The sequence below is a fragment of the Nelusetta ayraudi genome, unplaced genomic scaffold (assembly GCF_046127955.1).
Source record: "Nelusetta ayraudi isolate G7.1 ecotype Tasmania unplaced genomic scaffold, CSIRO-AGI_Nayr_v1 ptg000048l, whole genome shotgun sequence".
Classification (NCBI taxonomy): domain Eukaryota; kingdom Metazoa; phylum Chordata; class Actinopteri; order Tetraodontiformes; family Monacanthidae; genus Nelusetta; species Nelusetta ayraudi.
Window position 1 is genome coordinate 5721796 of NW_027466098.1, and position 26102 is coordinate 5747897.

At 44.5% G+C, this 26102-nt stretch overlaps 3 protein-coding genes across 5 annotated transcripts in view; all 3 read left to right on the forward strand.

Moving 5' to 3' along the window:
* The window catches only part of ulk2 (unc-51 like autophagy activating kinase 2), a 33524-nt gene extending 25360 nt beyond the window's left edge, over positions 1–8164 (forward strand). For both annotated transcript variants that reach the window (XM_076035880.1, XM_076035881.1), the window contains 11 exons: positions 74–154; positions 632–903; positions 997–1175; positions 1890–1999; positions 2113–2250; positions 2346–2587; positions 3249–3427; positions 3521–3639; positions 3867–4024; positions 4587–4722; positions 5075–8164. In XM_076035880.1, coding sequence (XP_075891995.1) covers positions 74–154; positions 632–903; positions 997–1175; positions 1890–1999; positions 2113–2250; positions 2346–2587; positions 3249–3427; positions 3521–3639; positions 3867–4024; positions 4587–4722; positions 5075–5139 — 1679 coding nt within the window. In that variant the 3' untranslated portion in view covers positions 5140–8164. The remainder of the gene's footprint in view (positions 1–73; positions 155–631; positions 904–996; positions 1176–1889; positions 2000–2112; positions 2251–2345; positions 2588–3248; positions 3428–3520; positions 3640–3866; positions 4025–4586; positions 4723–5074) is intronic.
* Positions 8165–8595: 431 nt separating this feature from the next.
* On the forward strand, positions 8596–15836 carry aldh3a2a (aldehyde dehydrogenase 3 family, member A2a). 2 transcript variants are annotated; one of them, XM_076035882.1, is made up of 11 exons: positions 8596–8837; positions 9432–9593; positions 10152–10383; positions 11280–11365; positions 11477–11685; positions 11794–11911; positions 12606–12747; positions 12998–13164; positions 13253–13352; positions 14008–14246; positions 15014–15394. In XM_076035882.1, the coding sequence occupies exons 2-11, from the start codon at positions 9432–9434 to the stop codon at positions 15176–15178; spliced, it is 1620 nt and encodes a 539-aa protein (XP_075891997.1). In that variant the 5' UTR covers positions 8596–8837; the 3' UTR covers positions 15179–15394. The 2 variants fall into 2 exon arrangements, with proteins under 2 accessions (XP_075891997.1, XP_075891998.1); XM_076035883.1 differs by lacking the exon at positions 15014–15394 and adding an exon at positions 15444–15836 and having other exon boundaries at positions 8599–8837.
* A 466-nt stretch (positions 15837–16302) lies between these two features.
* On the forward strand, positions 16303–24597 carry LOC142895181 (aldehyde dehydrogenase, dimeric NADP-preferring-like). Its single transcript, XM_076036024.1, has 10 exons — positions 16303–16516; positions 17259–17446; positions 18278–18509; positions 19462–19547; positions 20713–20921; positions 21020–21137; positions 21224–21365; positions 22371–22537; positions 22688–22787; positions 23102–24597. The coding sequence occupies exons 2-10, from the start codon at positions 17291–17293 to the stop codon at positions 23413–23415; spliced, it is 1524 nt and encodes a 507-aa protein (XP_075892139.1). The 5' UTR covers positions 16303–16516; positions 17259–17290; the 3' UTR covers positions 23416–24597.
* Positions 24598–26102: the final 1505 nt, after the last annotated feature.

Below are 26102 nucleotides of genomic sequence, written 5' to 3' on the forward strand. Positions count from 1 at the left end.
CAGTGCACGTCGAGCGTTGTGGCGGACGCCTCCCTGTGAAAAATGTGTTTGTAACTGTTTTTGCCGTTTGCAGTGGGAACCATCCCCGAGCAGCTGGGCCACTGCTGCTGCCACATGCAGAACCACGAGCCCCGCAGTCGCAGCTCTTCAGGAGGTTGGCACTGACACACTCACACTCACACAGAGACTCACACACACACACACACACACGTGACTGACGTATTGCATGAGAAAGCAGCTCAGTAGAACAATGACATGAATGGATGCTACTCTCATCTAGACACGATTAGCACGATAGGCAGGGGAGATGTTTTTATTCTCCCCTGTGAGTCATCATTTTATTATTGACAAAGTGTCTGACGCACAGTGACTTTATCCTCTCTCTCTCCGTGTTGTTATATTTTAACTTGAGGCGTCACTCAGTATATGTTTGTCTCAAAGGGCTTGTTGTCACGGCGACCAGTCTTTCAAAAGGAGGATGAAACAAAGGGCTGTCCATAGAGAAAAAGCATTGCCTCCCTTAAAAAGAAATGGGCACCAATGAGCAGCTTTTACGACACAAGGTCTCGGGGGGGCTGTTTTACGTTACACTCGGAGCCGAAGCAGTAACGGCGTAAAACTCCTCCGGCAGGTTCGCCCGTCCCGTCTTCCCAGCTCCTGGGAGCTCGGCTCCAGAGCTCCCCGACTCTCACCGAGGTCTACCAGACCAGGCAGAAGCTCCACAAGCAGCTGTCGGACCCGCTCCAGCCCTCCTCCTCGTCCTCGTCCTGCTGCCACTCCCCTCAGCTCCCTCGGCCGGCCAACCTCGGCTCCTCCCCCACCAAGCTGCTGGGCTCCTCCCCCCGCATGTCCGAGTGGTTGCAGAAATCCCCCCTGCCCACCATCATCGGCTCCCCGACCAAGGTAAGACCACGTGCGACTGCTGGTGGCGACGTGTCAGAAATATATTCAGTCAGAACTTCAGTCGTTAAAGTTTCATTTGTTTTTCTCATTAAGACCATTTCGGCGCCGTTCAAGATTCCCAAAACGCAGGCGTCTTGCAACTTGATGGCGCTCGCCGACAGCCCTTTGCCCAGCAAGACTTTGGTGGACGCCCGGGACATCTGCGCCCATCATTGCAGCCCCTACCACACAGGACGCCCGGCGGCCCCTGAAGGCAGCAGGACGTTTGGCAGGTTGGTCTCTCCGCCACAGTGTCTCAGTACAGATAGTTGGGTGGATGGATGTTATTGTCCCTTTATTGATCCCAAATTGGGAAACTTTGCTGCTGAAGCTCTAAAAACAATACAAACTGTACAACAATCACTAGAAGGAGTCTTAAGTGAATTAGAATAGAGCAACAGAGCAGAGAGCAAGATGTGCAAAAGGCAGTCAGTTGTGCAGAGGCAAGGATAAGCAATGTTTTGAATAACAGTAGTCCAATATTTGCCATTGAGTTCCCACAAAATTCCAGAATATTATTTGTCACACAGCTGGGAAGAGATAGAGGCTAGTGGCTCGTGGCAGGAAGGATTTCCTGAAGCTGTCTAAGTCTCTCGGAGAAGACGCACCGCTGTCTGTCCAGTGTTTGGTGGAGAGGGAGGTCCTGGCTGTTCATGATGGGTTCCAGTTTGTTCCAGGTCCTCCATATTAATATACAAATAATGTGCAAACTACATCTGAGGCCATATCTCTTCCACTTAAATGTGGTGTGCACAATGCTGGAAAAATCTAAAATGCTTTAAGGAATACTTTTTTTCATCAGTCATTGATCACGTGAATGCTTGGACCGACTAACAAGATTCAGAGCATGGTTTCATGTTCTCTAGAATTTAACATGGGTAAGATTAGGTTTCTCCGATCGCTCTGCTCTTTCTCATTGTCGCATGACATCATTGATTTCCCTGCAGATCTGTAAGTACGGGCCGCTTGTCTGAGCAGCCAATCAGAATCACTCTGGGCGGACAGGCCTATCAAGGCAGCACAGATAGCCTGAACACGGAGAGACCCATGGACACAGGTCAGTCAGTCCATTGCTCTGCAAAGACAGTTTGATTCTTGTCTTTTTTATTTTTTTTTCACCTAAAACATGGACGTCATAGTAACAAACAGGGTTGTTTCCTACTCCTGAAGCCCCTGCAGGTCCAAGCGGGCTGGTGCAGCCCGGCTCAGCGAGTCCTAGGACGGTCCTCTTCACCGTGGGCTCCCCGCCCAACAGCTGCACTCCCCCCACGTGCAGCCATCTGGGCACGCGGCCGCGCACGACATCAGGTTGGGGACCATTATAGCTGTTTCACGTCTGTGTTATTCATCTCACGGTCGTTTGCGTACGGAATTCATGAAACACTGTTTATTCCTCCCATCAGTGGGCTCCAACAGTTCAGCCGGCTCACTGTGCTCCACCAGCGGCCGGGTCTACGTCGGCTCGCCTCCTGGCATGGCCATCGGCTCGTCCCCTCCGGGAGGGTTTGCTGGCGGCCACGCCATTCCCGGGAATGAGGGAGCGCCCAGCAGCCTGCGCTACGTCCCCTATGGGACGTCCCCTCCCAGCCTGGAGGGATTCATCACATTTGAGGCCCCGGAACTCCCCGAGGAGACACTCATGGAGGTGAAAAAGAGCTGCCCATCTGTCTTGTGCACTTTGCATCCAATGAATGAGCGCAAAGTGCTTCACAGTGGACAAGAGCATTAAAAAGTATTAAGTATTGAAAAAGGGCAAACAGCTAGGCAATGATACAACAACATCGGATATCAAATTTTACTAAAAAAATTAGGGATGCACCAGTACCGGTACCACTACTGAGGTCGAGTACTCTCCCCATACTCGTAAAATACATGCTAATACCGCAACACCGATACCAGTTGTATGTGTATGTATATAACAATTTTGTTAAATTTGTGCACTGCAGTGAAACTTTACAGTCACTCCCATGTTTAAGGAAAACATGCTGATGAATATTGTTCAGACAATAGAACATCTGTGGAAAAAATGAAAAAAAAAAAAAAATCAAAGTAATTCTATCATGTATAATGCCGTTATGAAGTACTTGGTATCGGTGAATACTGAAATGCAAAGTACTCAAACTCTACTTGTTCTGTAAAAAAAAAAGTAGTATCAGTGCATCCCTGCTAAACACAGTTTGTGCACACATGCACATGCAAGTTACTGGGGCAAGAAATAATTCTTCTTCTCGCCTTGAGGAACATTTCAAAAAGCCGTGCGGACAAGCGTCTTTTAACCCACCTTGATTTCCATCTTCCCGCTGCAGCGCGAGCACACGGACACTCTGATGCACCTGCGTATGATGCTCTCCTTCACCGATTGCGTCCTGGAGATGGCGGCCGTTCGAGCTGGCGGCACGGAGCTCGGGGTGTCGGCCGCCTCTCTCTACCCGGCCCAGGAGAGTGTGGTGGTGGACCAGATCAGCCAGCTCAGCAAAGAGTGGGGGTGAGGAACCATTTAGATTCATCACATTGTTTGTCCGCTAGTCCTGCGGCAGTATATTCCTCTGACTGACCGTGGTTGTGCTGCCCCCTACAGGCAGGTGGAGCAGCTGGTGCTCTACATGAAGTCGGCACAGCTGCTGGCCTCTTCTCTCCATCTGGCAAAGGCGCAGATTAAATCGGCCAAGCTCAATCCTTCTTCTGCCGTCAAACAGGGTAAGACCATTACAGGCATCGTCTCTCGTTACTTGATTTAAACGGGGAACCGGTGGACCAAAACGGAAAAATGCAGATGGCAGAACGGGCTCGCTGGCAGGGCAGTTAATCACAGCCGCAGGCGAAACAAAGCACAAAAAAAAAGAAAACCCTGACTTCGTGTTATTTTGAGTTGAACGTGATGAACGTCGTATTGATGAATTGTTGCTCTCCCTGTCTGTGCACAGTGGTGAAGAATTTGAACGAGCGTTACAAGAGCTGCATCTCCCTCTGTCGGCGGCTGACCGACAAGCTCAACCACTTCTTCGCCGACAAGCAGCGCTTCGTGGACGAGATCAACAGCGTGACGGCCGAGAAGCTCATCTACAATCACGCCGTGGAAATGGTGACTGTCTTAACACAGTTAAACGCGATGGAGCTCCCCATTTTAATGCCGTCACTGCAATGTCACACTGCCAATTATTTCATTTCAATTTGTGCTGTATTGTTATTTAAAAACAAAAAAAACGCTTATGTACAGTATATTCCTATTTTTTCTTTTTTTTTTCTTCCTGCGTTCAAGCTGGAAGACTTTTCAATTTTTTTTTAATGACAATAAAGAACTTGAATCTTACTAACTACAGTAAGCTGTACAGTAACTACTTTGCTGAAACTAGTCCCTCAAAACCCAACACAAAGCAAGGGTACTTTAATTTCTTACATTTTTCTATCAACACAGACTTTTACTTTGTCTGCCGCTACAGTTTATTTTCCTCGGGTGACCTGTGGAGTGGCTCAGCTTGTTTTCATTGGCAGGCTAGCAGAAACGGTTGACTGGCGCTAGCCTAGCACCAGTCAACTCTTTCACTAAAAGAATGTGTTATTTGTTGAAATGGTCTCCACTGATAAGTAGCACACTGAGAATGAGCTCAGTCTCACCTAATGCTTTGGGCTCGTGTGTGTTTCAGGTCCAGTCTGCGGCTCTGGATGAGATGTTCAAGCAGACTGAAGACATCGCCTACCGCTACAGCAAGGCTGCCATGCTGCTGGATGGCCTGTCCAAGATACTGCAGGACCCCACTGACATTGAGAACGTGGTCAAATGTGAGTGCGGACAGACAGACACGACCTCTTGCTCTTGCGTTGTTAAGGTTTTTTTTTCCTTTTTTTGTGCCGAAACCACTGTGTAAACAGCTGTGGGGTTTAAAGTGTAAGAGTGACTAAGGAGATTTTATAGCCATCGTTTAAAAATAGACCGGAGGGTTTTTTTTTTTTTTTCCATAGAACTTGGAGAAAGTGCTAATCATTAACCTGGCCAAGCGTGTGTTGACCTCCCAATGATTTCATTCCGCATTTTATCCACTGAGATAACAAGAAAACTTCAATTTCATTCCATTTTAATTATCCTGTTATAGTCGTTTCCAATGACTCTTGTTTCCTGTTGTCCTCCTTGCAGACAAGGCCAGTGTGGACCGCAGGATCTCCGCCCTCTGCTACTGCACTGTCACACTGTACGAGTAGCAGCCCCCCCCCCACACTCACACACACGGACACAGACACACAGAGGGACCAGGTCCTCCCAGACTGTCGACTCCAATCCCCACCAACCGCTGTAGCAATTTCAAGCACTTTTCACCGGGAAGGTTTTCTCCTGTATTTATCACCACTTTATCACATTTATTTTCAAGGCCGCGTCACGAACTGGACGGTCCGAGCAGGTGACGCACGCATTTACAACCAAAGATAACACCCGAATAGGAAGAGGAGAAGGCTGAAAGCCCAACTGGACGCGACGCCTGCGCTGCGAGGGGCAGCGCTTGTTGTCAAGTTGCGATGGAACGACATAAAAAAACTGATGTCCATCATTCAGGGTATTTTTTTTTTTTAAACAAGAAGAAAGAAAACAAGCGTGGACAAGATAAAAGAGACTGCTATCAGAGACTCTGAACTCCCCGTGAAGCAGTTCTGCTTTTTAAAATCATGCTCACTATGTGATATCGGTTTTTCTCTATGTTAATTGTTTTCTTTTTCTTTTCTTTTTTTTTTTATTTATTGATTCAGAAGAACAAGGTTATTTGTCCTGCTTGTCTTGAAAACCTCATCGACGGAGCGGAAGGAAGACGAGATCAGAGGAAGGCCCGCTGCCCACTCAAAAATACAACAGCATGGATTCGAAACACACGCAAAGAAACTCGATCCTGTTACAAAAACGAGACTCGTGAGCGCTTTGTGTCTTCTGTTGATATCTCACGCACTTTATTATTATTATTTTGGGTTGTGAGGCGGGGGGGGGGGGCTGGATGTGTCCATGGCAGTCGAGTTCTGAAGGCAGAAATGTGAAGGTGGGAGGGACGGCGTTCAGTGAATGAATCGCACCCGCTTCCGACCCGTGAATCAGACCTGCTCTGCGCCCGTGGTCGACAGGTCGGCCCAAAGCATACGTTTCCCATGATGCAGAGCAGCTGAGGGGGAACGGGGCTCAGCTGTTCATTTACTCTCGTCCAACCAGAAATGCAGTTTTTCAAACGGGAAATATTACAAGCTCAGTCGCTGGCAGAGGGAGGGAGGGAGGCTTCGGTTGACTTGTAACAACCACGTGCAGTTAAGAAATATGTCCACTAGGTGTCGAGGGTTTCTGTTATCACTCTTTCTTTTTCTTTTTTTTTGATGGAAACGCGCCAGACTTAAGATCGATTTCTCTTGTTGATTCTGCTGCTAACGGTGTCACATTGACAAAGCTTGTGGGGATATTGAGATTCTGAAAAACGCGTCCGGACTCTAACCCTGATGATGATGATGATGATGATCCTCCTCCTTTGTGACATTACTTGAGAAGCAACCCTCAAATATTCTTTCAACTTCGTACAGTTCTTTCTGCCTTTTCTAAGATTTTTATTGAACTTTGACAGGTTGGCCAAGATGGTCAGAGATTTAATGCTTGAAGCCAGCTTTTACTTTCCTCACTAACAATAGTTTTGCTTACTAACAGTTATTAAGTGACGCAAATGGTCAAATGAAATGAGATTGAAGCAGGTTGACTTATTCTGTCTGAACATCCTACATCAGCTCTGGTAAGAATGTGTGGAATTCTTGTGTTACATTTGCCACCGCAGCGTTGGCTCCTGGCAAATGGGCGATCATTCTTTTGGATCCCAGTTTTATGCTCTCGTCAGTATCTGTAACCAAGTTGTTTTATTGTTATTTGGGTTGTTTTTTTTTTTTTATTTTGTTTGCAAGACTTGTATATATTTTGTATGTTGCGCACGCAATGATTCCTCTCCCAATCTTTCTGGGCAATGAGGTGTGTGTGTGTGTGTGCGTGCGTGCGTGCGTGCGTGTGTGTGAAGACTTAAGTTTGGATGCCCTGCGTGTCAGTCAAGAGCACAAATCTTTATATGTACATAGAGGAATTTGATACATTTTGCTCATCTCAGCTAAGGGTTTGATAGGGAAACCTACTCTTCTTCTCTCCTGTTTGTTTGTTTATCGGCACCACCCCTAGACGTGCCGAATATTAAACCAGAACTCGTGGCAGCTCTGAACCTTTTCGCTGAAAACTCTTTCTACCACGTCTCGTCTCTTTGTCGCGCACTTGTTCAGCAGCGAGCCCCTCTGGACGCAGTGCGAAATATTCCGGTTTCATCCTCATTTCCCCACATATTTTGATACCTTTGTCACATTTGTCACCACTGCCTATGACTTCCTCCCTCTCACATGTCTGCTGTGCTCCCTAACAGTATGTACTGTATGTATGAGTGTACATATATATATGTGTATATATATATCTACCGTCTGCTACACTTGCGTGCTTTGACGGGTGTACGTCGAGGCCAGTAGTACTGTATGTAGTGAAAACGATGAAAAAAGGAGGTGCCTTCTTCATGAGAAAACAGATCAGGCCTACTCCTCTGTACAGGTGTGAATACATTCTTTTATTGTGTATAATCAGCCGTCAAACATTGACATGCATTCACGGGCACCTGGTGCATTCAAGGCTTGTTTGATATAATAATTCATTTTTAATATCTCGAGACATATCCTGGTTTTCCTTGTCCCATCTCATGAGCACTCGGAACCACACAAAGCCTTTTTTCTGCTCAGAGTGGAGAGGGACACGTGGAGCTGAATGATCCCCACCTGAATCTTTTCTCTTTTTTTGATGGGGGTTGGGGGGGGGGGGGTCGTTTGTCCATGAATGGCAACTGATGATTAACTTCCTTTTTCAGACAAAGCATGGGCACCGCGTTTGCATTTTCTGCCCCGTAGAACCCCTAGAATCTTGAATGTATGTACCCTGTAGTTTTCTGCGCCTCTCCAGCTTGAATCTGAATGCATTTTGACGAATCCTGCCATCGGTCACCACTCTGAAAATGCAACAATTTCCAAGCACCGTTTTTTTCTTTTCTTTTGTTTTTGAAGAGAAACGTTAATGTTTTGTTTTACTCGTATCTCTGGCCAAGGTTGTCTATTTGTTCTTTATGGAGCACAATATAGTATTTGTTATTAAAAAGAAAAATAAATAAATAAAGATGTCATGCTATTGTAATTTGTTTGTGGATTTTTCAGTGTGACCGAACTTAAATTGTGTTTCCTGTTAAAATGTTTTGGACTAATTCGTTTTCACCATGTTATTCTTACTTGAGGGACCTGGTTATCTAAATCCGGTAAGGCCTGTCAAATTTAAAGCGTCCAGACTAACTGGTTCCTTAACTAAACAAAATATAAAAAAAAAAAAAAGTATCCATGTTTCAGAATATTCAGACACAGCAGACGCTTCGGATTGTGATTATTTTGTAGGACTGGAAATTTCTTACCAAGACAAAAGCACAAAAAATGATATCTACATTATCACCATTCGGCCTTTTCAGACCATGAGGCGGCAGAAGTTACACAATGTTTTTGTCATGCAATGTTATACAAAGACAGCCAGAGGGCGCAGGAGACAAAACACTCGCTCTCATCGAGGCGCCTTTCTTTTGCGTCCTGAGGGGGTAAAAACAACGGTGTCGTTACTGTTTGTAACATGAGCAGGCTACCAGCTGTTTGCATTCTGTAGCCGATTGGCTATCTTTTTGTTGGACACGTCTATGGACCAATAAGCTGACGCTCCTTCACTTTGCCGTTGGATCAGTGCGAAATGTTTTGACTTTGTAACTACAGGCGATTAAAAAAAGAAAGAAAAGTCAGTTAATAAAACTGCACATTGTAAGCCAGTGAAGGTAAGGCTTCAGGTTATCCGCATCCTTATCATCCGCTATATCGCATATAGTCGTTAACGCTATAGTACTTCGTTACGAAGCGTAATAGCGACGTCACTAACGATACTTTGCAGCGCTGTTAGCAAATAAGCTAGTCGACTCCGAAGGGGAAAAAATACCACTATTAGCCTCCCAGCTAACCGTGTAGCGCCTCCGAAATGTTTGTGTACTCTGACTAGTTTCACAAATAGCAGCCGTTTCTGTTTGTTTAAAAAACCTGACCAATGTGTTTGCTGTATCCTGCCACACACACACTTATACCGCTACTTCCAGATAATGGCAGATAATGGGTGTCCGTATCATTAAAGTGATGAATACACTATAGTGCGAATTAAGGAACGGATTAAATGTGTGTGTGTGTGTGTGTGTGTGTGTGTGTGTGTGTGTGTGTGTGTGTGTGTGTGTGTTGTTCTTTTTTTTTTCTTTTTTTTTCTTTTTTAAATTATCTTAAAAACAAAACAAAAAAAACAAAAACAAAACACACACAACAATGTTTGCGCATCGTTCGGTAATGATGACGACGCTCTGACATCGATTGTTTGTTCTGTGTGTAAGATGTCCAGGGAACAGCTGGCCGTACAGAGGGCCAGGAAGTCCTTCCAGACAGGGAAGACTAAACCTCTGGAGTTCAGGATCCACCAGCTGAGGTGTCTGCTGCGCTTCATCACGGAGAGACGAAGCGACATCGCGGCCGCTGTCAAAAAGGACCTGGGCAAGGTGGGTCCCTCTAACAGTTGCGCAGGCTTGGGAAGATGCAGTAGTGTATGTGCAATATATGTAATATATTGCACATCGTGTGAAACTCTTTTATTAAATTTGTAAACGGATGACAGGGAGGTAAAAGACCCCAAAACCAGAAGGATATCACAGTTTTCCATCATTCGTCACTGTCTGTTTTCCAACATTTTTTTTACAATGTAATTCTTGCTGGGTCTACATGGGTACTCTTCAGGTACTCTGGTTTCTCCCACTGTCCCCATACATGCACATTAGACTAATTGACATCTCTAATTTGGCCCTATGTGGCCCCCAATGGTAAACCCTGGGATTTCGAGTGCTGAAGAAGTGGCATTAGAAAATGTTTGAATGGATGGATGAGCTATTTTTGTGTGTCTCTGTTTGGCAGTGAACACAGTTCGTGTAGTTATCGTTCACAAACAATCATTTTTAAATTTAAGGTTAATCCCCTCTGAAGATTGAATTGATACAAAACTGATTTGTGATGGAACATTTCAACCGGATTCCAACTGGATTTTGTCCCTCTTTTGCTTTCAGAGTGAGTATGGGACAGAGCTGTTTGAGACCTTGGGGGTGGAGGGAGAGATCAACCTGGCCATGGAGAAAGTGGCCGAGTGGGCGGCGCCTCGGCCTGTGGAGAAGAACCTTCTCACCATATCAGATGAGGTCTACGTGCAGCCCGAGCCCCTGGGAGTGGTGCTCATCATCGGGGCCTGGAACTACCCCTGGGCCGTCACTCTTCAGCCACTGGTTGGCGCTATCGCAGCCGGTATGAACTCTTTCAGTTTGTGTCCAGATTGATGACTGACCCAGAGTGTAACCTGCCTTTGCCCTTCAGTAGAAAATTAATGAATGAATTAATGTAGAGAGACAAATACACGGTGGCACGTTCAAGCTTTTGAACAAGACCAGACTGCAACACATTAATAGCAGCAATATTAATCATCCCAGCTCTTAATGCTCAGTTATGAGAAAACATGAGTTCTGGCTGATGTCCCAGTGGCCTCAGCCAGAGGTATAAGCCTCTCCAAACTCCTCAAAGTTCTAAAGGCTCAGAAGCTTCTCAGAGTGTATTCGCTCCAGGACCTCCAATGCTGTGCAGGGCATTCAGCCCCGATTCCTTTGAAAGAAGGGCGGATTACTTGTTACATTTTTTATGTGGATTTATGGGAACAAGATACTATTTTCTTTTTATCAAAGACATTTAAAAAAAAAAAAAAAAAAAACCTTGAATCAACTAATTAAAGACCGGCCGTAAAATGTACAATATTAGATCAGTGCATCAAGTCAAGTGCATTATGTAGTTGAATTGATGCACTTAAGCGTTTACATATCTACTGTACATATATGAATTTATATATGTTTTGATTATTTGTGTGTGGCAAATAAATAATAGACTATACTATACTATACTAGCACAAAAAAATTACACTCTGTAATTTAAAGTGTCAGTGTTGTCAAGTGTCAAACTGTCAGTGTTTGCTAAATTTGCTTCGGAGCCGCCTTCCTCACTGTCATTTAGTAAAACATTGTGAACATTTGTCCTAAGTGAGAGTTAGCTGCCAAAAAGGAACAAAAACTACTTGCACTGAACACTGATGAGTCTGGTTGAGCGCTTCACTTGATAACTGCTGTGAAAGACCGTTTCCCTCATTCTCCCTTCAGGTAACGCAGCAGTAATAAAGCCGTCTGAGGTCAGCTCTCACTCTGCCAAGGTCATGGAGGAGCTTCTCCCTCAGTATCTGGACAAAGTGAGCCCCTCGCTTCTCACTTCACAGTGACAAGTCAAGTCTCCATGTCCCCCCCCCCCCCCCCCCTGCCGCTGCTGTAACTTTTATGCACTGTGTGTGTGCCCACTTTAGGACCTGTACCCAGTAGTGACGGGCGGAGTGCCAGAGACCCAGGAGCTGCTCAGGCAGAGATTCGACCACATCTTCTACACAGGGAACAGCACAGTGGGCAAACTGGTGATGGAGGCCGCAGCCCGCCACCTCACCCGGGTGACCTTGGAGCTGGGCGGAAAGAGCCCCTGCTACATCGACAAGAACTGCGACATCAGCGTAGCGTGCCGGTCAGTCTGGGCGCGGAGGTTGCGGGTTGGGTTTCAAAATGTTTCCACATCAAACATTGTGGGCGCGGAACAAAAGTGCGAGACGTTGTTCGTTGTCTCTCGACACAGTCGCATCACCTGGGGCAAGTTTGTCAACTGCGGGCAGACGTGCATCGCTCCCGACTACATCCTGTGTGAACCTTCCATCCAGAGCAGGGTCATCGAGGAGATCACTAGCAACATCAAGGTTGGTCCAAAACAAACCAAGCTAACTCGTACACGTACAATGCACATGTTGTTTTAGGCAAACTGACATGTGACATGAGCTCCCAGACTGTTACACAATGCTGTTACACGGATAAGGACACACACAAAAAAAAAGCTCCTCTTGGGGTTTGATATGATTTTAATTGGCTAAAAGTCACAGCAAACTGCATGTCAGTCTGCAGTGAGACGCGAGTCTCTTCAGTTTTAGGACCAGAACATTACAACGGTGGTGGAAAAAAGTTTTTGGACACCCTTAAAATTTTACTCAATTCCAATTATTGTTTTTAAACATTGGCCAGAGAATTTTCTCGTGTGTTTCAGAATGTTTGTCTGCATGAGAGGCAAACAAAGAAATGGATATTATTTTGTTGTTTATTGTTAATATGATAATGTGTGCTGAAACATCCAGTTCTGAGCTGGACGGAACAGTGCACATGCAGCATATGGGTCAATTGATTCTTAGTGTGATGCAATAGATCACAGATGCATAAGGGATTTCCCCAAAAAAATTCCACCACTGAAGATGAATGGATATTGCCAACCTGTATAAATACCAAGTAAAAAAAAAAAAAAAAAGAAAATCCGGGGGAGAACTCTTCTGAATTCTCCCCTCTAACGACCCACAAGTGGTGCTGAAGTGATCGAGGTCCCGTCTTGTGTTTTTCGCCCTGCAGGAGTTTTACACAGACAGTCCGAAGACCTTCGAGGACTACGGGCGCATCATCAACCAGCGGCACTTCAAGAGGGTCATGTCTCTGATGGAGGGCAGCACGGTGGCCGTGGGCGGAGACAACGATGAGTCCCAGTGCTACATTGGTATGTGGTGTGTTGTAGCTGCCAGTCACTGGAGACTGGGTTGATGTTTGTTGGTCTGTGGCCTCCTGCACCTTCAGAGCTTCTGGACTCCAGACTGTAACCTAAATTCCTGTTTTTTTGGGAGCGTTTCTGTTAAAGTTGTATGTTGTTGTTGTTGTTTTTTTAAGGTGGAATATTATCTTTTTTCTCTGCAACTGTGCAGATTTGACAAGTTCATGTGTGTTGGTAAAGCCGTGCGTTCCTCTCGCAGCCCCCACCGTGCTGAAAGACGTGACGGTCGAGTCCAAAGTGATGAAGGAGGAGATCTTCGGGCCGCTGCTGCCCATCATCAGTGTGAGCGGCGTGGACGAGGCCATCCAGTTCATCAACGACAGGGAGAAACCTCTGGTCGTCTACGTCTTCTCCAGCGACAACAAGGTAAAACCCGTCGCCGGCCGACACGTCCGCTCTCTCACGCTCCGGTCGAGTCTCCTCACCTTGGCCTCGCGGCCCCTTCCTCCCGCAGCTGATCAAACGGGTGATTGCCGAAACGTCCAGCGGAGCCCTGCTGGCCAACGACTGCCTGGTGCACTTCACCGTCAGCGCTCTGCCCTTTGGAGGAGTCGGTGAGTGAGACGGCAACTGCAGACGGATGGAATAACTGATATCAGAGAGAAGGAATTTGCTGTATTTCTTTGTTTTCTTCCACGTGGAAGCACGAATTGAGGCAGAGCCGGAGGTAGCAGAGGTCGAAGTGTTGAGCTTCTCTCTGGGAGACCAGGATGGACAGGATCAGTGATCTGGACTTCACAACAACTCTGCTTGTCAATGTTTATTTTATTATTTTAATTCAGTGACAGACGGTTGTTTTGTTGTTGTTGTACAGTTAAAGTGAAATCTGTCCTAAAACTGCCAAAAAAAAACAGAGTATTGTCATTTGTTGAGTGACCTCTGACCTCAGTGCCTGTTCCTCAGAGTTTACAGACAGCCACACCTGTTTCCCATTACGTAAAACCCAAATCTATTCCAAGCTTTTGATTTGAGGCGTGATAAACTCCCACAAAGCAACAGCGTAATGGCTTCACTTTAAAACTGGGACATTGTGCAGTTCAAAGTAACTATACTTTGTCCGCATATTCATATACATTCATATCTCTTAATAATAAATAATGACTGACTTTATGGTTCGAACCAGCCAATTAGAGATGACGTCCAAGATAACAGACTGTCTGATGAGGGACGATCCTTGCGTGTCCTCTCTGCCCCCCCCTCCCCACACAGGTAACAGCGGCATGGGCTCCTACCACGGGCGCCACAGCTTCGACCAGCTCAGCCACCTGCGCAGCTGCCTGATCAAGCAGCTGAAGATGGAGGGGGTCAACAGCATGCGCTACCCGCCACACACCAGCAAGAAGCTGGGCTGGGCGCGCTTCCTGCTGCTGCGGCAGGTCAACGTGTGCAAGCTGCGCCGCATGATGCTGGTGGCCACGCTCGTCAGCCTGGCGGCGTTTGTGGTGCAGGTGAGTAGCTTGATTTTGGAAATCAGAAGTGTGTCGATTCCCCTGGTCTTGAATAGAGCTGTGTAGTTTGGTCCTGTCTAAAAACGCAGTTGAAAATGCCGGAGCCTGGCTGACCTTCCTCAGGTAGGTTTAGCTAGCCTAGCTAACCTATGGCTAACCTAAAGTTTCTGTGCCCAACCTTTTAGAACCCTCAAAGTTGGTGAAATTTGACTTTTTCTTTAAAGTTCATCCTCTATCAGCTGCGTCCACGTTGCCTCTTTTGACTGCATTGAGGCAGAAACGCATTAAATTGAGCTTCCTCTCATGCCGTAATGAATCAGATTGCGTCAACCAATCAGAGCGAGCCGAGACACAGCACGAAAAGTTTGTGTCAAGTCTTTTCTGAGGATTTTCTGAGCCTTAATAAATGTCTTGGAAAGACTGAAAGTACATGTACAACAAAGAAATGTACAACAGCCATCGGCTGCAGTACCTCGAGTGGCCACTAGTAAAATAAATTGTCGCTCTGCCATATTGGAAGTCGGGTGTGCAGTTCTCACGGTGTTCAATGAAATGTATTAATGTACGTTTCAAAAGAAGCCCCTCACTTCTTCAGTCGCTCATGATAATGCTGCAAGTTTCCCATGACGTAGGAGCTCCGCCCGCCCCGATCCTTCAGCATAGTAGAGGGGGGGGCCATTGCCTTTTTTTTTCCTTCATTGAGAAGCTCCCCAACTGACTCTGGACAGCTGTTGGTTCTTCACTGTCGCTGTTGTCTTATTCGACAGACGAGAGTTTGTGTTTCCTGCTTTTCTTCTCTGGCAAAAATTGACAAGTGCACTTCAACTCAGGCAACTACACGCACGCACACACACACACACACACACACGAGAGTCTCCTGCCATCCCGCGGACCCACAACCCCGCACGGCTGCACACGCCACACAACAATAGCTTTGTTCCCACAAGACAATGCGCGTTGTTGTCCGGAAAAAGCCAACCACACAATGCCCCCCCCGATGCATTTACCCTCCTTGTAATTACCCAGCATGCTCCGCTGCCCTCTCCGCTAAATGCCCCTCTTTGTGTCCGTCCACCCCAGCACCTTTTGTTGACGTGCACGCTTGCTTGTGCTTCTACAAACAGCTGCAGTTTGATCCAGTCTGGCTGCGCTGACTCTAAGTCTCTCTCCCCCTCCCATCCCCCCGGTGTCTTGCAGAGGTTCCTGCGTTGATGATGAGCCTGAGGGGCAGCGAGCGACGCCCCCCCCCCACCCCCCGAGTCAGACCCCCCGCGGCGTCCCTGTCATTTCATCCCGCGAGTCATTTCTCCTTTTGCATGAAGACGACGGAGTTGTTTATGTGTCAAAGTCATTTCTGTCAGGCATTGCGTTTGCGCTCCACCTGAAGCTGCTACTTTTAGATCGTTTGAAACCTGTAGTTTTATAACCACGTAACCTGTTCTATTTATTTTGAACCTTTTAAGACTTTAAAAAAAAAAAAATGAATAACACATTTAATTACTTCTGTCATCTACTTCTCAATGTGAATCTGTCAGGGGTATCTGTAAATTGTGTCAGCACATTTCAATTAAACTACATAAATCATTCTTATGCCACGTGTTTGTCTTTTTCATTTGTAACAAATGGTAGTTTGTTTGTTTGTTGTCTTTATTTCAAACAGAAGGAAAAAAAATCAAATGACACAATATATATTTATATGTATGTATGTATGTATGTATGTATGTATGTATGTATGTATGTATTTTCACACAAATGTATAAATATACATTTACATATATATGTGTATATACAAGTCTTTATATATGCAATCCAGTGAGAGACACACTACTCGAGCCACGAGCAAGTGATCTATATTTATGCCACTGTTGTCAGAAATGCGCTGCTATTGATGCTCGCTGACCTCCGTCAGTGAAAACTTAGCTGGACTGCAGGAGAAGCAGGAGGTGAGCTGCAGCCAGTTTTAAGACGCTGCTCCTTGTTTGACAATAACAGGGGCCTTTTGAATGAGAGCAGTGTGTCCGTGTGGTGGGTGTGTTCGAGGGCGGGGAGTATCACATGTTACGGAGGGTCTCAGTGCTTGAGCAGCTCTGGATGAAGGCAGCGGCGGCAGCGGCGGCGAGCACGAGTGGGAATCTGATCCCGGAGCAGCCAGACTTTTCTGAACGGTGGGGAATCGCGACGCCTGAACCACTTCTTCCAGGTCGGGTCGGTGCTGGATTATTCTGCAGAAATCAGGAAAGCTTTTGGATCCGTGTTTGACACAGAGGACGGTAAGACCTTGGGTTTTAGCACCGTCCCACCATCAGTCAGCCTTTGTAAGCGTGAAGAGGAAACTTGTGAAAATGTTGAAAAAAACACAAGTTAATCCTTGTTAATTGTTGCCCAAAAGTTAAATTAAATTAAATTAAATTAAATTAAATTAAATTAAATTAAAAAATAATGTTAATCCTGGCCTGCTCTCTGTACAAAGCAATTACTAATCAAGTTGAAAACACCTGATCAGGGCTATCTATAGTAATTATGAAATATAAGATTAGGTTTCAACAGTTTACATCTTAGAAAAAAAACACATCTAATTCAGTTTATTTAAATAACAATTTCAGATCCAGTCAAAAACATAGGTGTGTCAATATTTTTCTGTTGAAATATCTGAGACCACTATGCACCTTGGATTAAGCTCAGTTCACAAATTCAAATCAATCATCTTGCAAATCTGCACTGAAGTCTTACTTTGGGCCTGCTAATACTATGGAATCATGGAATGAGAACTGACGCATAGACCTGTGTGTGTAGGTGTGTGTTGCTATTTTTCTATTTTTTCAGAATAAAATGTCTAATTGGATTATTACAGTTATTTTTACACCTCTAGTCTTCAGTGACTGCTAGCATTGCTAGCAACCTAATCCACAGGTGCATCTCAAGAAGGATTTATCATAAATTAGTGAGTGATTTTATCGGGACATTGCTTTGGTATCTGATTACAAAGCTTTTATGACCTTACGTTGCAAACAGACACTGCTGTCTGCTGATCCCCTGACGTCGGCATGGAGAAGCAGGCACTGAGGCAAGCCAGAGAGGCCTTCCTGAGTGGCAGAACTCGGCCCATCGAGTTCAGGCTGCAGCAACTTCACGAGCTGCAGAGGATGATCACTGAGAAAGAGGGCGAGATCTGCACTGCCCTCAAGCAGGACATCAACAGGGTGGGTGGCGATTCAGTATGTGGTGTTCCTCAGGGCCGTTGTCTCGGACCGGGTTTTTTTTTCGTTTTGTAATTAAGCTTTTTTTTTTATTAGAGAATAAGTAAATTACATAGGCTTTTCCAGTTTGTATACAAATAATTCTATCATTTCAACACAGGTAATGAATTTAAAACAGAAATGAAAATACATCCCCTTACAAAAGAACCCACAGTTTCCCCTTGCAGTGTACTTGTACACTGTCTAAGCAATAAAAAAAAAAGTTAAAGTTAATGATAATTACAAACTAAATGTGACAGTGGCGGTCCTGTCACTATGCCTCCAATAGATCATGCGCCCAGGCTACTTGGCCAAGGGGATATTCCTTTGGCCAAATGGTTAAGCACGCACGGCTGTTACCCGGGAGTCTGGGGTTCGAAGCCCGCCCGGGCCCTCTGCGCCTTGCCACATAAAGTTGTAGTAAATAAAATAATAGAAAAAAGGTACAAGTAAAGCAATAAATGAAGTTTGACAATTAGGTGTAAACTTAGTAAGCTCGTCTGCTCCATATGCATCTCTCTTTTATTCATAACTTTAACAAACAAGCAGTATCTTATTGTGGAGTGCTAATAACTGCGATATCAAAAATATCAACAGAAATAGTAATAGTCGTAAGTTAAATAAAGATAATTTACTGGATACATTTATAACTCTGGCTTAAAAATAGAGCAATTGGGTTTGTACCTATTGTTTTTTATATCAGGAATCCCCCTTGCCTGAGAAAAAGCAGATTAAAAAAAAAAGAAATGATGCTCTCTTGCTCTCAACTATCATAATCACATTTTTTTGCAACAGAGCCAGTATGACACCCCCCTCCTGGAGCTCATCGGCATCGAGAACGAGATCAAGCTGGCAATAGAGAAGCTGTCCGAGTGGGCGGCTCCGCGGCCGGTGGAGAAGAACTTCCTCACCATATCAGACGAGGTTTACATCCAGCCGGAGCCCCTCGGCGTGGTGCTGATCATCGGAGCGTGGAACTACCCGTGGGCCGTCACCCTGCTGCCCCTGGTTGGAGCCATCGCTGCCGGTAAGGGAGCCGCTCTCCGCAAACTGTGATGCAGTTACTCAATCGAGTACAATCCTGTTGTTAAAGTAAATACAGAAGCTGTTCTCGACTGCTTAACCGACGTTGATCATTTTTTTTAATGCAGCTCCAACATTTTGAAGAAATTAAAATATGAAATGTTTTTGAGTTATGTCACTTTTTCAATTTCAATACCATATATGTTTCATTCATTGTTTTGATCCCTTAAATGAGAATCTATGTAGATAGTCATTAAAATGAAAGAACAATGATAAAGTGAGAAGGTGTACCCAAACTTTTGACTGGTACCGTATGTAAAGATATTTTATCTTAAAAAGTTTAATTTGGGACTGAGCCCCGGTGATGTGATGACACCTGCGAAAGACCCACATGTCATTTGAATAGTGTTTTTTAACTTTTACATTTTAAGGAAAATGACTATTTAAATCTGTCTACATTGTTGCAGCTGGAATGTTTCCTAAATACTTTAAATGTATCACTTGAATCTTACTTTCACTGACTTGACCTCAGTGTGAGCTTGCAGTTGCTGTGTGAGGTTACATATTAATATGAGGACTGGGTTAAATAAATGTGACTAATACTTCTAATATGAGTTTATGTACTGAGAAACCAGTCATGTCTGGTCCCCGAAAAGTCATAAAAAGAAAAATCCCTAAAAATCTTAATGGCTTTTATTTATTATTCACTTTTTTTATTAAAGCAGTCAATAATTAGTGCATATGAAATCAGAGAGAACCGCAGTTATAACCACAACAATCATTTTTTTATGATTATTCTTTTTTAAAAAAAGACCTGTTTTCAGCTGAATGAGCTCCCCCCCCACCCCCCCGGTGTGAGCATAACTCTGCATTCTCATCGTCCTACTTGCCTGCCCTCCGTCACTCAGTGACCTCATCCCATTCACAGAAAAAAAAACCCTGTCCCCTCTGTGCAGGCAACGCAGCTGTGGTGAAGCCCTCTGAGCTCAGCGAGTTCTCGTCCCTCCTACTGCGGGCGCTGCTGCCTCGCTATCTGGACCAGGTCTGAACACCGGCCGCTATTGTTGCTGAATGTTGAGGCATGAAAGCTTTCTGCCAAGAGTGAACAATAGAGAACAGAGCCGCATGTTCCACTGTGATGATGCTCATCCACAGTGTCTTATACCTTTAAGTTGTTGCTGATGTGTTGCGTGGGATTACGAAACTAGCACCCCACTCACAAACATGAAACAGAACTTGCATCGGTAAACCGATTCACACCCTTTATGCTATTTCAGCACTACAGTACATCACATATTAATATTATTGTGAATTCATAAAGCAGGTAAACAAAATGTGCTTCGATTCACATCCTGTGTGTAGCCCATTTATTACAGACTTATTTTGGAAAAGGCCTTGAGTTCTTGTATTTAATGTAGAATACTGTGGCTAAAAGTCAATTTCCTCTGCTAATGAATTCTAACAACTTACTAACATTACAACAGGCAACATTCGAGATCACACCCGCAGAGTTCACCCACACACTTTGACAACTGTCATGACAAAATGCCTCTATCTACAGAAAAAAAGTCCACGCTAACCAGAGGTCAGAGGTCAGAGGTCAGAGGTCTTGTATGAGCATCTGGATCATTTTTAACAGCTTCACTACTCTTTACTACTACTTTTTCAACTGCAGTACGACCAAGCAGTAATGAGTGATAGTTCTGACCTGTCAGTCATTATTGGATGTTTACACTTTTTAATAGTTATTGTTATTTAAAAATCACAATAACCTTTCTAGGTGATTTAATATGAACAATAACCAATGTTATTTTCAACATTTTTTTTTTTTTGCTCTGTACTGAAAACATACTGATACTGAACAACAGCTATATGGACCTATACAACAACATTGTTCAAATAGCTCTAATTTGTGTCTTTAAGACACAAAAGTAACAAGTGTGGTTTGTGGAAAGTACAGACATTTGTGTACAAATGCAGAGAGTAAAAGTAAAATGTTGTCAGAAATATAAATATTCAAACAAAGTAGAGATACCTTCAAAATCCGTTTAAGCACAGTTACAAAGAATGTTGCTATGCTTGAGTACAAATACTTTGTTTCTAGGCACACGCCATCACATCAGTTGCGTATGCCTAGAATCTCCACTATGTGCCGGGGCGACCGATGCATCTTGACCGACGCTGCTGCTGCGGCTCTGCGTTTCCAGGACCTGTACCCAGTGGTGACCGGCGGCGTGTCGGAGACCCAGGAGCTGCTCAGACTGCGCTTCGACCACATCTTCTACACGGGCAGCGGCGCCGTGGGCAGAGTGGTGATGGAGGCTGCGGCCCGCAACCTCACCCCGGTGACCCTGGAGCTGGGCGGGAAGAGCCCCTGCTACATCGACAAGAACTGCAACGTCAGAGTCGCCTGCCGGTAAACGCAGACAGGCGCTCGGACGGCAAGCGATGGGCATTTTTCTCCAGACAAAAAGGGAATCAAACCCCGGCGTGTTCTCCCCACTCTGTGTGCAGGCGCATCACCTGGGGCAAGTTCGTCAACTGCGGTCAGACGTGCATCGCTCCGGACTACATCCTGTGTGAACCCTGCATCCAGGGCCGGGTGGTGGAGTGCATCAGGCTGACTCTGCAGGTAGTTCCCTCTACCTCTCCCCGTACCTTTACGGCTCGGCCGAGTGGTAAAAAAGTAAAAATAAAAGATGTCCTTGTCCATTCCAGGAGTTTTACGGCGCCGACCCCAAATGCTCGCCGGACTACGGCCGAATTATCAACCAGCGGCACTTCAACAGGATCATGAGTCTGACGGAGGGCTACGCTCCTGTGATCGGAGGGCAGAGCGACGCCTCTCAGCGCTACATCGGTAGGCCTCAAGAACCATGAGAAAGACATCACACACACTCATTTATATGGAATGACCAAATAAACAACATTTTAAAAAGAAGTTATTGTTAAAGATCTGAGGGCCCCAGATACAGAGTGCCAAGCAGGGAGGCAATGGGTACCAATTTTATCGTCTTGGTTCCTATTGGCCAATGATCGAACCGACAGCCTCCCAAACTCAGGCCGGCAGAGCCGGCAAAAGTTTCCACATTCTGTACTTTGTGTAAAAAAACTCTCCAGTGAAAGTAAAAATACTGATTCCACTCATTTACTTGAGTAAAAGTATGAAAGTACTGAAATGTGTTTAAGTAAAATGTATTTTTTTTTTTAAAATGAAATTATACTTTTGTTGATAATTTTGCAAAAATGAAAAAGTTGTGACAGAATAACCTGGACTGAACTGGCCAGAGGTTGGAGGTTGGAGGTCTTGATGAGCATCGGGATCATTTTGAACGGCTTTGCTACTCTCAATAATATCTATTTTTTTTTTATTTTTTGCAGCACAATCAAACAGTTGAGTTGATGAATTACCAGTGTTATTTTTTAACATTGTTATTTTTCTTTGCACTGGAAACATACTTAACAGTAACCCCAAAGTTGAGGTACTATAAAAAAAAAAACTCCCTCTAAAATATTCCCCCCATTTTATATTGAACAACACAACATGGCTTCACTTCAAGCAACACCAAATATAAAAATGATGATGATAAGAGAATTACTTAGAATTACTACTAGAATTTTTATCAGACAAAAGTAGCAAGCTTGTTTTTCCAAAGTAAGGAGTAGAACAGCGATTTGTGCCCAAAGGTAGGAAATAAAAGTAAAAAGACGTCAGAAAAAGAATAACTCTCGTAAAGCGCAGATACCTGAAAAATCAACATAAGTGTGGCAACAAAGTATTTGTACTTTGCATGCACTCCACCAGTAGCCCACTGAGTTCATTCATTTGCGGTGTGGAATGTCTCTGATTTATTCGTACCCGCAGCGCCGACGGTGCTGAAGGACGTGCCGCCCCACTCCAGGCTGATGCAGGAGGAGATCTTTGGCCCCGTGCTGCCCATAGTGACCGTCAGCGACATGGACGACGCCATCAGCTTCATCAACGAGAGGGAGAAACCGCTGGCCCTCTACATCTTCTGTTCCGACAAGAAGGCGAGATGAAACTGAAGGAGGAGTCTCGGCATTTTGGAAAAGGTTTCGGCTTCGACTCTTCTCATCTTCTTCTTCTTCTTCTTCTTCTTCTTCTTCTTCTTCTTCTTCTTCTTCTTCTTCTTCTTCTTCTTCTTCTCTTGCTCCTCTCAGGCGGCAAAGAAGATGATCGAGGAGACCACGAGCGGAGGAGTGACAGTCAATGACGTGATGATGCACTACGCCCTCAATTCCCTTCCATTCGGTGGCGTTGGTGAGTCTCTCATGCCAGCATCACTCGATCGAGCAGTACGGACAACTATTAGTACTGCAGTAGACTCGGCTGCCCTCAATTACCAGCACATTGACATTTACTAAAATCATTGTTTGTGTCTCTGTGACGGTCAAGACACAAGTTTTTCTAGCATTCATTAGTAAATAAAGATACAAGTGAGTAACAGTGTGAAAACATACATATTTTATAGGCATGGAAGATAGAGGAGGGGGTGTAAAGTATAAATTTTCATCTAGTCCCAGTTCATCTAGTCCCAGTTTACGACTGCGCACCCGCATGTGGTTCCCCTCCAGGTCAAAGCGGCATGGGCCGCTACCACGGGAAGCACACCTTTGACCAGCTCAGCCACCAGAGGGCGTGCATGGTCCGCAGCCTGACCATGGAGGGCGTCAACCTGTCTCGGTACCCTCCTCAGGACCGCCGGCGTGCGCGCAGGGCGCGGATAGCCCTCAGCTCGCCCCTCATAGACATGTCCAAGAGGACGCTGGTGTGGGCCGTGGTGGCCACCATCCTGGGCTTCGGCCTGCTCATCACCCTGGTGGTCATCCTGCTCATTGCGTCCGGCCTCAACTGCACCTGCTGGTACTGGAGGGGCTTCTACAATTAAAGACACTGAGTCCCTTTCCTATATCTACAGGCTGCAACGGGTTTTCACCACAGCATGATGAATCCTCCATCATGCTATTTCTACAGTATATTCCTTCATTTCAAAGACACAATCTTGAATAACCATTTGGTTCTAATTCTTTGTGTTGTCTTTCTAATATGGAGCTTTGCGAAACATTTCTGCAGTGTTTTTGTTTTGTTTTTTTCAAATTACCAAAATGCAAAAGAATGAACTAAAGACAAATTTAAATCCAATTAACTTTGGTGTTGAGTTGAAGACAGCAGTTTCTCTTCGGTCACTCACTTTCTGAAGGAACCTTGCAGGTAGAGGTTTTTCCAATCCAAGCATCTCAAGACTCTTCTGTGGAACTTGCGCTGGCTCAAATCCATCTGTCTCTTCAATGTAATCCTAGATGACGGTGAGATTTGAGATCTCTCGGGGGCCGTATCGCCACTTCCAGGACTCCTAGTTTTTCATGCTGCAGATAGATCTTGACTACATGCTGGTTGTATATTTTGGGTTGGTATACCGCAGCAGAATCATTGAACTGCAGCCAATCAGATTACTTCCTGTTCAAAGATTCTGCTTGAAGGCTTTGCATGGTACGCTTATCTTTCTTTTTTTTTTTTTTTTTTAAATCAAAATATACACCAATGTGTAAAGGTTTGTAAAGGTTTGTCATTATAACCACTTTTATGAAATGATCTTGAATGCTCTGCCATCATTATGAGTGGACAAAGATCAAGATCAAGATGTGCTTTACAAGTATGGAAACATTTTACTGTTTAAAGAAAACCATTACCAGTGTCTAATTAAAAGTGATTGAGAGGATTCCAAAGAGTGCAAAATTTGGTGTGAACACACTAAAAGTGTGGCTTTTTGAAAGAGCCTAAAACACATTGATTTATATTCATTCTCTAAAATCACATTCAATTAGACATTCAAGGCAACAATTTTCAAAGCCATCCCATAATGTGTTCAGCACATCCTGACTGATTTTCCTGCACAAGCAACATTCTTGGAGTATTACAGTAGATTGTTTCATGAAGCTGCTTATAATGGAGTTCAATGCAGAAATGGATCAGTGACCCCAAACCTTTGAACGGTAGTCTTTTAAAGTGATTGAAAATAATTATAATTGATGGAATACTTGACATTGATAGCCCAAAATCAGTATCTCCACAATGTATTTTCTGTTAAACAAGAATAGCACTTGCCTTACAATTTATACTAATAACAAACAAAACAACAAATCTTTCAGCATCATTTGAAGTGTAATTCTTTAATTATTTTTTTTGTATGTCCTCAACCTGTAGTCATTGGACTTTAACAACATTGCATATATATTTTTGAATAAATGAATGAATTGTTTCTGTATTTCAACAATGCGAATGAGAAAAGAAAATGCATTTTGGATTTTTTTTTTTTTAAGACACAAATAAAAGTTTGAAATAAACTTTCATCCAATCGCTGGTTGTATAATATTCCGGGCATCTAAAAATAATGTTTGGAACCTGTCAACCTGTCTGTCGCTCATTTACAAACAAAGTTAGTACCATTTTGACAGACCTGTACTGTGGCCTAATTCTATTTCTTTTCAGTGGAAAAAACTTTCTCCTCATTTGTGTTTTAACTTGTCTTTCTTTCATTTTTGTATATCATTATTTCGTGCTTACACATACAATTAAATGCATATTACCTCCTTTCACTAAATCAAGGCAAAGAACAACTGCAGGCAAATACAACGTCACTCTGGACGATAAATCGAGTCATACTGCTAAATGCCACAAGGTGGCAGCAAACCCCTTAAAACGGGCAAGCGTGGCAATGGCAAACTTTATCGCGGCTGAGAGGAGATCCACTGGTTTACCCGTAACAGTCCAAAGTTAAAAAAGGAAAAAATAAATAAATAAGTAAACTGAAAAAGAGAGTTAAAGAGACAGTTTGAGCCGAATTTTAAGAGCCCATAACAGTTACGAGCCTCAACACTGAGCTGGGTTAAGTCCCACTTTAATGCAGATAAAGTGCATTCAAGTAAGTCCCTTTGAGCCAGTTGAGCTGAAAACCCATTAGCATCAAGCTAGCCGTGTTTCACCGAGACGATCTGTTAAAGCTGGAAGTGACAGTTTTATCACTTAACACGAGTGCAGATATGCAGGGATTCGGCCGCTTGTGAATCAGCAACAGGAAACAGCTGCCACATCAGCACCCAGTTCCTGCTCTAACAGGCCCTCAGCAGGCCAACTGACTTCCAGGAGGCCTGAATGTGTGTCGCACGTCCGCACTCGAGTCACACTGTCGACACTTTTAACTCAGCAGGGACGCCCCAATGCGCGGCTTTAACAGGAAACCAATGTTAAAGCTTCAATCGGTAAACGCTCCAATCACAAAAGGGTCGGCGCCTCTGAAGCTCTTATCGAGTGACAGGGCAACATGTGAGAGTTGATGGATTCTATAATCAATAACATCCTAGCATGGCAAGCAACTGAACCGAACCACATTTAGCTCAAAAGAACGAATCATTAGCACCACTGAAGGTCCAGCGTTCAGAACGTCGGGGGATATTTGGATATAAAAATCACTTTCAAAAAGTTGAAATAGACAAATCAAACACAGACGGTGAAAACTTTGAGCAAAGCGAGACTGAGACACTGACGTTGAGACACTTTGCACTCCCTCGAAACTCC